General features: G+C 29.1%; 2 protein-coding genes across 3 annotated transcripts in view; both read right to left on the bottom strand.

Moving 5' to 3' along the window:
• LOC109605622 (protein YIPF5) overlaps positions 1-13,030 on the bottom strand; it is a 459,086-nt gene that overhangs the window by 214,291 nt on the left and 231,765 nt on the right. The gene's annotated exons all lie outside the window — the stretch shown is intronic.
• Positions 3,463-4,620, bottom strand: LOC109594922 (uncharacterized). Of its 2 annotated transcripts, none has more exons than XM_020010189.2 (7): positions 4,498-4,620; positions 4,239-4,361; positions 4,134-4,187; positions 3,992-4,045; positions 3,822-3,893; positions 3,667-3,771; positions 3,463-3,588 (listed from the first exon to the last, which is right to left on the bottom strand). In XM_020010189.2, exons 1-7 carry the CDS (start codon positions 4,509-4,511, stop codon positions 3,552-3,554), a joined length of 459 nt encoding a protein of 152 aa, XP_019865748.1. In that variant the 5' UTR covers positions 4,512-4,620; the 3' UTR covers positions 3,463-3,551. The 2 variants fall into 2 exon arrangements, with proteins under 2 accessions (XP_019865748.1, XP_049820426.1); XM_049964469.1 differs by lacking the exon at positions 4,498-4,620 and adding an exon at positions 4,425-4,480.

Here is a 13,030-nt window from a genome sequence, read left to right as displayed (position 1 = left end):
CACTGATACATCTTCTGGCTACAAAAATGTTATAAATTTCTGTATTAAATTAATAAATATCAGTTTTAAAAAGCTGTCTTTATTTACGTACATATTCCATAGAACTTTTAATATATTTAACAGGTATTAAAAGTTAACGGGGCTTAATACAGCTTCTCTTTCCAGAACCCAAGTCATTTTGTACCGGCTTATCATTTTAATGCTCTCTTTAAGTGTACATTGGGGAGAAAAATCACCACGTAAATGCTAGGTTTATCAGTTTTTATATGAGAAAAATGTGATAGGACTTAAGTATTAAAAGTAAAAGTATAAACTTTGCCACTTACTAAATAAGATAACTTATTCATCCTGTCGGAATTAAAATGAGACCATTGTTATGTTTATAACCTACATTTGATCGTCTGTATAATATGTAATTAATAATTTATGTTATTTTAGGGAAAATTTATTAAAGGATATTTGGCCATATAAGCAGTAAAAAAGAATGTATGGCTGAATAATGTTAAATTATTGTAAGTAGTATTTTTTCCCAGCTTAGTCGGAAAATTGTTTGATATTTAAGAGATTTGTGGCAAATGCATTGGGAAACATGTTACACGCATTCTCGAGCAAGGACTTCAACCCTCAGAAAGGGATTTTCTCCCTCTTATATTTTGTCAGTGGAGTCGTTTAAAGGGTATCATGTCGAGCAGTTCTATAAATAAAGGGCATGAATTGTTTCAATAAACATGCATCTAAAAAAATAATGTTTTAATACTAATTTGGACATTGTTGCCACATTTTTGAAAAGTAAATATTTTGTCAAAACAAATTAAATCGAACTCAAACCTGTCATATGTACAGGTTTAATAACCTAACTTAAAGAAAGGATTTATTTAATTCTGTTAAATTCAGTTGCCAACTTTTTCGTGGTTCCAAACTTATATTACGCAAGCTCTAAGTCACATTTCTTTAATAAATATTATTAAATTTAAACCTACATTAGAGAGCGAGCATGCTTGCATTAAAATGACCGAAATTCTCAAGTCAATAAAGATCGTCGTCGCGAACTTGGAAATATACAAGTGCCGCCAGAAAATAAACTGTTTAATTTTTATTAGCATCCGCTTCGGCAATTAAACCGGATAATTACAGGTGGGCCGACTGTATTTCACGTGAAAAGCAGTAACACACTGTAGTGAGGAGGCCGTATGGGTCCCCCGAGACGACGCAGTCTCGCGCACCGCCGACACCCAGATACATCACCCCGTTCAACCGGCTGAACCATAACTGCGACTAACTTTCGGTTAAATAGTATTAGTTAGGTTCACGTGTAGACCGCATTGGATTGCCACCTGAACTTCTTGATTACCCCGGGTGATCTATAACTCCGATCTCAATTCCGGCGTGCGACACAAACTTGCGGGAGGAATCGGATACCCTGCAGCAAATTTGTTTTAGGCCAGATTGAATTTGGTTCAGATCCATGGATACTGATGGTGTGGTAGTGCTGATTAACACTTTATTTTGCATAGTTTCACTCTTACTGTAACTGGCGTAAAGTCCGAAAAAACAAATTAAACAAAAAATGAAATATACGTTTCAAAGTTAAACTTTATACTCATGTTTGAAAATTAGAGATATTGAAAAAAGTATGTGTTGTCATTTACTCTTCGGCATTTTCTCTTTTAGAATTTTTTAATTAAAAGTATGTTTCCGTGAAAAAAAAAATTTACTTCGTTGTTTGTCCTCCACGTGCATCAATGACTGCTTCTCATCTGTTCTGCATATCTTCTTTGAGGTTATTCTATTCTTCTTAGGATATACTGGGCTATTTCGTCGAAATTATAGCCTTGATGTTCTTGATGAGTTTTAGGATGGAGTTGATGGAAGCCGCCGTTTTAGTATGCTCGATAGAATTTATGTCAGGTGCCCTCGAGGGATGTTGTCCAACGTTGGGCATGGAGATACAATTCGCCACCACCAGAAAAACAAATTTCTTCCCATACCATAATGGAAACCTATTCAAATGTATAACACACCCCGTCTGGACCAGACGTGAAACTGACGATCATTGTTTAGCCCAATTATACTTTCATATCTGAAAAGTACACATTTCCATTCTTCCCTCCAGTGATGATTGATGAACGAAAAGCTACATTTACCAAACGTTTCCTTGTTGACCAATCAGTTGCAAAGAGGGCGCTGTATGATGACTCTCAGCGAGAAAAATCGGTCTTCATATTGGTAGTTTTCCTTGGTTTATCACCTCTTGGGTTATGTGAAGTAGAATCAGTTTAATCAAATAGAAAACAAGCGGGAAATGACACTTTAAAAACAGTCTACCCGATTTTGATTAACCTCAGATTTCAACATTCCAATTGCTATACATATTCAGTTTGATTGATACTAATAGTTGTAGCAATTAAATTAAATCAGGTGAAATACTCATTTGAATCCTGTTTTTAATTTTTTCACTGAACAATTTCTTTGATTCAACCAAGTGAACAGTGCATATTTCTATTCCAATAAAGTGTTCAACCAATATGAATACAGAAAAAAGTAGTACAAATTTCCACTTTTTGTTTAATTGTTTGTTCAACTTGGATGATTCATATAATATATGACAAGTCTACACATGCATATTGAATATAAAAACTTAAGTTTAGTTGATAAATTTGGAATTTACTATTACATTGAAACAGGTGAAATCCACCTTTCAAATCTGTAATTGCTTTTGTGGTTTTCAACCGTGTACTTTCCAAGAAACTTCAACCAAAATAAATATTGGAAAAAGTATAACGAATTTCTACTTTAGTTGAAGAATCAACTTGGATGAAGTCTTCTAGATTTGACAGTTCTATACACATGTATTCACTATATGGATGAATATTATACACTATTCAGTTTGGTTGATACGTTTATTGAATAAATCAAATTGATGTATTTACGCCATAATATTATACTAGTATAGTATAGCACTATCAGAATGTCAAAAACATAGAAAACCTAAGAACCTAAGAAGTACCAACCCAATGTTATAAATAAGAAACATTAGAGTATAAAAATAAATCAATTATATATTTTGCATAAATTTTATTATTCATGATAAAAACAAATTAAAAATACATACATATCTAAATATAATACAATATAAATATTATAATAAATATAATACATCTGTCTGACAGTCAGTCTTCTATAACCTAAAATCTACAAAGTTATAGCGTCCATGATTCACTATTCTGAAATCTAGTAAATTATTTTCTCCAACTAAAGACATTAGATATTCCCTGCTCATCTCATTTGTGCAATGTCTATTACCAATTTATAAAATCAAATATTACAAATCCCCAACTCTCCATTTCTCACCAGTCTGCATCCCGAGACATAAAGCTCGTGCCTTTTCGGCCCTCCCCTGGTCAAATAATGAATACCAACATGACGTTAATAAAACTACGGAGTTCTCAATAAAACTACGTGTCATTTGTTTGTCATAAGCAATTTTATTTACATAAAATTATAACTACATGTACAGCTGCTAAAGGACAAACTAAAAATTATAGTTTTCATTATTCTTGAGTCACAGTATTTGGTACCGGAACATCTCTGAAAATTAAATAATTAAAAAATTTTGCAATGCTGTTAAGAAAAATTATTCATATTAATTATTTGAACAGTATTTACTGGTTAGTCTGCAATTCCAACTTTTCTTCATCACTTCCAATATTCATAGCTTGCTTAAATTTTTCAGTCAATTCTAAGGTTGCTAGGTTATTCTCAATTCTACGACTGAATTTAAAATAAGAACAAATGAATGAACAGTTAGAGTGAGAAGATACCTAATATTTGAAAGATCAGCGTTTGTCTTATGGGATAGTAGATTACTCCGATTGGTGCACTTGTTTCTCAGGCTAGAATATCGTTCATTAGAATTTTAATATTAAATAATCACTGTCTACGTTTATTAATTAATATATTTTAATAAAACAATTTGATTTTTAGCAGTTACCTCCTTTTAATTTTGCGAATAATATTAGGTGACAATGGATTGGAACAGACTTCGCTAAAAAAAACATTTTAAATGTATGCCATGCGACTTTAGAATATCGCTTTAATGTTAACTAACAAAATTTAGGGTGTATATCACTTACCAACAAATACGTATTTTAACTTTTGAAATAAGCGTTTGCTTCGGCTTTCTAATTCTAAAAAATAAAAATAATTAAAAAACTACAAAAGAATCAGAATATTTGTACCGATTGGTGTCGCCAGTAGCAGCAAATTGAACTGCAGCTCTAGGTAATCCTCTCGGGAGGTTTGATGGGTCTGTACTGTTTCGCTTCTTTCTCTGTATCATTGTCACATATACCTGTGTGGATCTGAAATATGCGATATTGTGTTCTACAAACATTGCACCGAGGGATGCGGATAATATTTATTACAAATGGTTTGTTTATGAGAAATTTATGAAATGAAATACTGTGCATACAATTTTTTTTACTAAATAAGACTTACTTATTGGGCTTCATGTTAGACTGTTCACTAGTTTCACTGCTAGAGTTGTGATACTAAGCAGTAACTATCGATACATAAACAAAATGCGACTAATACAAACTAGATTTGCAAACCGGAAATGAAATATTAATTCACGATATTTAAATTTTAAATAGATGTCAAAAATCATTTTATTTTAAAAAGAAAAATAAAGTTTTACAATTTAAATTTAGCATTACCGCATTTCTCCAAATTTGCTTGTTTGAAATTTTGTTGTTTGATATATGGAAATACAAATAAATTATAATATCTCATAAACGAATTTGACTAAACACAGGAAATCATAATTCGCTAATTCGCCACACTAAATTACTTCGGCTGTTTCATATGTATTTAATGGAATAAAGAGCATTGTAGCAATATAGCGATGCTCATTGCTTTTAATGTCCTCCATAGTATGGTTCTACTGTTCATTTTGTCATTCGTTTTCATTCAGTGTTAACAAAACTAATATATTTTAAACAATGTAATGGATGCATCGTATAACTTAATTAATAATGACATAAACATTAATAAATTCATTTAATGGGGTGTTAAGCTTCAAATTGCGTTATTGTAATAATAATTAAACTACTTTACATGATCGTTTCAAATTAATAGCTTCATTAGCGAACTATATTTCATACTATTATGCGCAATTTTATCAGACGTTTATTAAATTTTAAATTAAATTTTTTATTACATTTATTCTAAGTTACAAAAAATACACGTAGATAATCAATTTTAAATCAGTAAGGTTAAGTCCAATTAAAAATGTTACGGTAATCGGTTGCATTTTTGTTAATTTACGGCCACACTTAATTAACGAACTTTGTTCTGAATAATTAGAACTTGGATTGTCAACATGAATCATCGGAAAATTCCTAATTAGGTTGCGGTCCCGGTTAATGTCTAAATTTTCTATGGCAAGAGAAAGAACATAAAATTAGTGGCGCGTTGTAAAAATTGACAGGCAATTTGTATAGCTATTGGAAGCGGACCCGTGTATATTTGGCAATATTTCGTAGCCACAAGTGCCTTTGAGGGTTGGAGTATCAGCTAACACCATACTGCACCCATACAACGCACAGTCGTCAAAAATTTTAGACAACGAATTTTTGTTACTTCAAAAATAAATTTCCAGATTTTAAAATTTAATAAAATTATTATTTCAAATATCAATAGATTTTGGCCGTAAGGAAACAGTTTAAATTACTCTTTTTTAAGTTAGTGAGAAAAATATGATTCTTCTAAAGTAAATAAATATATTTACTTAAGTGTAGTCACACCAGTGATTTGAAAGTGTCAAATTAAATCACATATTGATACGTTTTTAAGATCAAATGCTGGTTATAAAACAACAATGTTATCCACTGTGTGCGGCGTTACACATATTTCGGAGACGCGGAGCCAAACAGAGATTTAGAGCTTAGGTCAGCGTGTTTATATTCTGCTCACTACATATAGGTAAACCTGCAAAGTTCCAACTTTTGTCGTAAATAATTAAACAACGTGTCGAAGTACAGGGGGATCTGCGACCCGACCAGTCTTATACGTCTCTTTACTTTACTTCATTTACGGACATTACTCGGCAACTATCCGTGAGTGGCCCTACTAGTTGTAAACTAGTTTCGAACATCTCAAGTCACGTTGCACCTGTTCACTTCCTATGACCCACCGTTTACTGAGTGTTTAGACCCCAAATGTACACTCAAGTTTTCTGATATGCTAATTTCCCGTCTTATATATTCATGGAAATCTGAAACGTTCATTATTTGGTACGTTATTCATTAATAATAAATCAATGATGCCATTAGTTTGAAATTGTAGATTAAAATATTTAGTAATTTTAAAAATTGCTTTAGACACTTAAAAGTATCTAGAAAAAGTCTAGACTATATTTCGATTATATATTAAAATAATTTAATAATAATAAACATAAATATAATAAATTCCTTTAGAGATTTTGGAAGGGAAGATCAACAGGAAGCGCTTACAAATCTTGACAAAGGTAAATATATTATTACTATTGAAACTAATCTGTCGGCAGCATTTGATACCTCTAATTATTGCTGCTATTTAAACTTCGCAACTATGACGAGGGAAACCGAATTTGGTTGATTTCAACAGGAAGCTTAGTAAATAATTATCTTAAATGCTTAAAGGTTACAAGTTTTGGGTTTTTCAGTATTTTATTGTAATAAATATTTACTAACTAATTATATTGATAATTTTAAACTAAACAGAACAAAACTAATTAATTTACAAATAAACAAATAAAGTTTATCCTGTAGGAAATCACAGTTGTTTTAGATAATTCAGTTTTAATGTTTGAAAAAAATTGAAATGAACATTAAATCTGAAAGATCTAAAAACGGCTGTGTAATCATAGATAGATATTTTAGAACAATACATACCACATTTAAACACGGTTGGTCCAACGGTTACAGAAATATGAGAAAGAAATTATTTTTTAAAAATTTTGTTTTGAGGGACTGCATTTTTTACTGAAGAAAACTTATTGAGATTTTTTTCATTATTAATCATGTTCTAGCTGCTCCCAAATTTTTTACCACCTATTTTAGAAACACTTTGTATAAAAGTAATAATCGTAAGAGTAAAAATGATTATTAATAATGATGATTGATATCAATTGAATACAAATTGTATACAATATACAACAAATAATAAAATAATTACTTATTAAAAGACTCAAAAACGACAATTTTATGCAACTAGACTAAATAACAACGTTGTCACTTAAAAATTCACCGATATCATAATACTCCTTGCCCTCTAAAAGTTTAAGAAGTGCTAATCTAATACGATTAATTAATAATCATCTTGTTTGATTATTTTATTGTATGTATTGCAAAAGTGAGAAAGTTTAATAATGTGTTTCACACTTCAAAATCACTTTTTTTCGTATATACTGAATTCAAAAAACAAAAAATCTATTTCATAATCACAAATTTACATTAAAAACCACTTTAACTAAAAAATAAAAGAAGCTGTTTTGTAATTTCTTAATTCCATTTCCTTGTAGTCTATTAAAATTTTATCTTGTAAAAATTTAATAAAGGGGAGATGAAAAAATTGTTTTTCCCGTGTATAAATTAAACTTTGACTGTAAATTATTATCTACAGCTACAGGTAATTTATTTATAATGTAAGCTTCAAAAATGACAAACACACTAACATTTAAATTCTTAAAACAGTGCTATATTTTATATATTTTTCTTGAACATATTTAAATATTGTAAAAAGAAATTAAACTTTTATCTGTGCTGGAAATTGGTTTGTTTATCTAATAGAATTGCAAACTATATTTTTATAACTTACTCACACTTCGTACATGTATTTTTTTTTGCGAAACTCACTTGATTTGTTTGTTCAGAACTAGGACGACTCCGTAAAGCTTCCCAGTCCAATTTCATCCAGGAAACCAGGTATAAAATATAATTTTCACTCGCCCTCGAACAACAGGAAATGTTGTCCGTAAGGCATGATTTTGTTTATTGCGTTTATTTACTGGCACTTGTATAAGGAATTGAATATAAATTGTAGATAATATCAAACAAGTCACCAAAGTGTTTTTTATATTTGTTAAATTTACAAGATATATTTAAATTAAAATCATTTTTATAAACGGTGTAGACGATTTAGATTGTGATTGACTGGATCTATCAGATATTGTGGCTGTGAATTTTCGAAAACAATTAAAGTTTTAAAGCGGTGTGTTATTCTGGCCGTGGGGAATTCTTTGCTTCGTTTGGTGGTGTTTCAATTGACAGATCTGCGGAACAAAAACCGCAAAGATTGGAGAATTGTGTTACGGACAACTTTTTGATTGCCAACCCTCCTGTGATTTCAAATTCTGTTATCTTTATCTTTACTTTGGTATAAAATGTATCTTGTTTAATCGTTCAGATCGATTCTAGAAATAGTATGTTTGATTTAAATTTACACTTCATTAAATACAGAGTAGCTGGTTTGTTAATTACCATTTCATACCTGATTAAATCTAATGAACTACATGTGTAATATTTGGTGAACTTGCTACTTTATATGCAATATTTGGCAGTAACGAGCAATTGGAAACTTGGGTAATAAACTATATAGGCAATACCAACATGTAAATTTATATTATATGTAAATATACTGCTGGTAACTTTATAATTAATTGTCTTGGGATGAGTTTATATTTGTTTGTTCCGAATTTACATATCGACTAAACAAATTATCGGTAAGTTCGTGCAATGTTTGGATATTAAAAATCAATAAAACATGTGTTAAGTGATTAATAGCTGCACAGGTTCAATTGATATTGGATGAAATAATAATGGCTCAACGTTAAAACAGAGTTAATTCAACTTTGATTAATTTATAAATTCATTAAATGTCATTTGAAAACTACGAATCTCAATATTTTTAATTTGTTTATGTTATCACTAACTGATTATGGATTAAAATTTGTTTAAATGATCTTGAATACAATTTTGATTTAAAATTATTTAAATTTAAGAACTTTTAGATTTATTAATAACAATATGTAAAAACATAATTTCTTTTTGAATGAAAGAAGTAAGTCTAATAAAACTACAACATTTTTCATTGATAACAAACAACTGTACAAAAGGTTAAAATTTTTACTAATATTAGATTACTCAATTTATTTCTTTGTTTTTATATATGATTACTTACTATTAATCTTTGTAACAAACACTAAATTTATGTAAAACTTTTTTGATATATAAAATTATTTAAGACTTGTTAAAATACAAAATATTAAAAAATATTTTCTTAGTTGCTTATTAATTATATCATTAATTTTTATTACTCCTATAATAAATCTTTTTTCATATTAGTGTTACAAATGTTACACATCGAATACTTTAGCACTCATGAAAATCTCAACACTTTTTTAAACTCTCATTAGATCAATCCTTATAGTAATAGACTCATTAAGTTCCATTATGGAAACGTCTCTAGGAAATGCCATAGCTAAACGAAATATTTCATTTCATCTGGGCTTCATCAGATCGTGGATTGTGAGGTATCTGTCAATGCAGCCAAGAACTCCATTACCTCAGATGAAGGTGAACAGGAAAACAAAATAACCCCACCTGGCCAAACAAAATTAAAAATGCAGCTCTTTCTTTTATTATGTAACATTTCTTAGAATTGGGCATAAGGATCACACAAAGATATCTGTGAGTGTTGAGAAGCAACCAGTATGTGAGATTTACCAAAGTTGTTTAATAGTAAATTATATTCTGATTGAATGAGAAGAGTTTCCAGAAAAAATATCACCAGCAACATACCCAATAAGAAATTCTATTAAACAAATTGTCAGGACAGAACCTGATGCAATATTTCAAGACTATTAATATGAAAAAAAATTAACTATACTTGTTAATGAGCATTAGTTGTCAAGAAATTATACCATATATAACTTAGAAAAAGACCTTTAGAGTTAAGTGTGATTCTTAAATAAATAAATAACTTTTAGTTATGATTTATTACTTTGCAACTTTAAGTTCAAATAATAACTTTAATTAATTTTAATTAATTTACTAATTATTTGTACTTTGTCTCTTCCACATGTTCATTGGTTGGTACACATTAAAGGAAATTAATATTTTATTTAATCATTAAAAAGTATGTTATTTTATAATTTTAATCTACCTAGATTGTCGATTTTATTTACAAAGTGTTATTTGAGTTTTACAGCAATTTTATATCTAGGCTTTCAAGTATAATTTGGACCGATTTTCCTTCGCAATTCCTCTTAAATTACGAAAAGTTCACAAAATGGCATTCGCTAAAACCTCGTTTTAATGTGAAATACATTATAAAATTATATCAAATGTACGTCTGTTAAAATTTAATTAATATTGCTAGGCAGTTTAATGAAAAGATATAAAGAGTATTTAACTTAACACTTTCTTAATTGATATTTTATAAATTTTGTTAACAAATAGATATTTGTTTATTAACTTTGAAAGTATATTATATATTGCAAATAATATTAAAAAGTCTTATTTTCAAAGTAATTAAATTTAATTTTAGTTATAAACCTAACTTATATGAGTATATATATTCCCGTATATCCTTCTGTTTTATTAACATAATATAGTATAGGTACTAAATAAGCTTCAGTAGTTTGAATAATTAAAATAAATTAATAGTGTTCTAGAATCCAGTAACTAGATAATTACAAATGTTGTATGTACTTAAAACATATTAAAACAATGATCATTCTAATTCTGTTTGTGGGAATGTTTTGTATTAATTACACTATGTGTGTACTTTGTAGAGCCTATTTGGAAACTTAAACAATAACTAAAAACGTATATGTTGTAAGGAATTTCGTCAATTTCGTGTTTCGGCAATATTTACCCAAATTTAACGTGCAAACATCATCCTTTCGCTGGTGTGTGTTTTAATTCGTCGACTTGGAACATACAAAACCAAATTAAACACGGAATTCTGTAAGAACAATAATATGACGGTGGTAAATTGCAAAGTATACAGTGGAAGTGCGAACAAGTTGTGTGTGGCACTAGTCGGTATAGTAAATAGTGATTCGGCGGTGCTGGGCAAACAACAGGAGCGTATAAGATGGAGTCAAAGTAAAGACAAACACTTTGTTTTAATTTCCCTGGAGGAGTCTCCAAATTATATGTATAAGTGTGTGCTGTGGGACCTTCTTACCTGTCCCGTTCCCATAAAATTCCGTCTTTCACTTACCGAATTATGCATTTAATTAGAGAATTGTTATGGCTGTTACAATACACCCGCGGAATTTAATACAATTGGATATTTGGTTTGCTCATCGTCGAAGATTAATGGCAGCGGTTCAGCAAATATGTGGATTTTGTTGGTTTAAATCCTAAAACACAGGCAACAAAATTAATAAACGTCATACGATTACTCTAGTTAAAAAGAAAAAAAATGATAACTATCACACAAAGAATAACTCTAACTAATGTCTACACTTTGCGTTACATTAAAACTACTTTGTACTTTGAACCAGACGTAACCATATAATTTGGGATAGGATTCCGAATGTCTTTAAGGTAAAAGTACTCAAGAAGATCATAACAATATCCGGAAATTCTTCGGATTACCATTGCCCCCTTTTATAGTCACTTACATTTATGGTATGTTCAATTTATATCAGTGATGCTACGACTTTAGAAAAAAACCGCATTACTAAAACAGGAAGTTAACTATAATGGGATTATATTTATGGAGTAGTAAATAAATAATAGGTTCTAAAAGTTCTCCTCCAGTTTTAGCGGTATTCATTTTATTAATAGTAAAAATTGATTAGATTTGTTGAGTAATGAGCAATTTTGTCAAGTTTTATTATACCTGGTGGAGGATAAATTCCTAAGATTAATGAGCGATGAAACTTATGTGTTAGATAAATTTAATCTAAAAACTTTGAATTGGGTTTTTGACATATATCCCTTAAAAGAATATATGTTAGTGTGAACATTCGTATAATCCTGGTTGATGATAAAAAGTTACATTTTCACATAAATTATTTTTTATCTGTATCTATAAAACGTTTACTAAAAAACTTACAAAACAATAAAGTAGTAATAATAGTAATAGTAAGTTATATATGAATTAATTGTCATATACCATAAAAAAAATTTGGTTATTATATTGTAAATTAAAATGGATCATTTTTAATTGTACTTGATTGAATTTTTTTGGAACTCTGTACAAAAAGATGAAGAAACTATATACATTTTTGAAAGAAGACAATACAATATGCATTTAGTTTATAACTGATTGCAATAGAGCAATATTTGTCGAAAGTTGCTAGGAAAATTATATGTAAATTAACTCCAGATCAGGGGCATAGAATAATTGGACTGTTGGAATCTGAGATGAACTTCGTCATAATACTTTTCCAGAGATTCAAGCTACAATTTTTTTCAACGTGGGCCAATTAATGGTAATGCTTATATTTCGCTATTAGGCTTCGTGTGAGAAAACCTATGTATGAAAATGTAAACAAAGCTATTCTGGAATGGTTTAATCGCAACTTTTTTAAAAATGATAGTAAAACTCCTTTCGTCAAACACAAATAACTTTTTGGCATTAAAATAACTAATATAATAATAATATTAATAATATATTAAATATTCCACGAGAACATTACATTTAATTAAGTAAAATGTAAAACAACGAAAAGTCAATGAAGTCGTCAGTGTTACTTACTTTTTTTAATACACATATCCTTTAAATATGAGTTTACTTTTGTATTCAAGTCAAAAAAATGTACTGATATATGACAAAATTGTCATAAATATTTTTCATAACTTTTAAGGTGGTATTCTGTGTAAACTTATTTTATGTAAATCATAAACACAGTCGAAGTGTCTAGGGAACATCTAAATATGTTTAAATTATTGTAATAAATTCAAAAAAAAATGGGAAAATATAATGAATTAATAAAAACGTAAAAAAAAATAAAAAAAAAATATATGTTGTA

The sequence above is a fragment of the Aethina tumida genome, chromosome 3, assembly GCF_024364675.1.
Source record: "Aethina tumida isolate Nest 87 chromosome 3, icAetTumi1.1, whole genome shotgun sequence".
Lineage (NCBI taxonomy): Eukaryota > Metazoa > Arthropoda > Insecta > Coleoptera > Nitidulidae > Aethina > Aethina tumida.
This window is presented reverse-complemented; position numbering and strand designations above follow the sequence as displayed.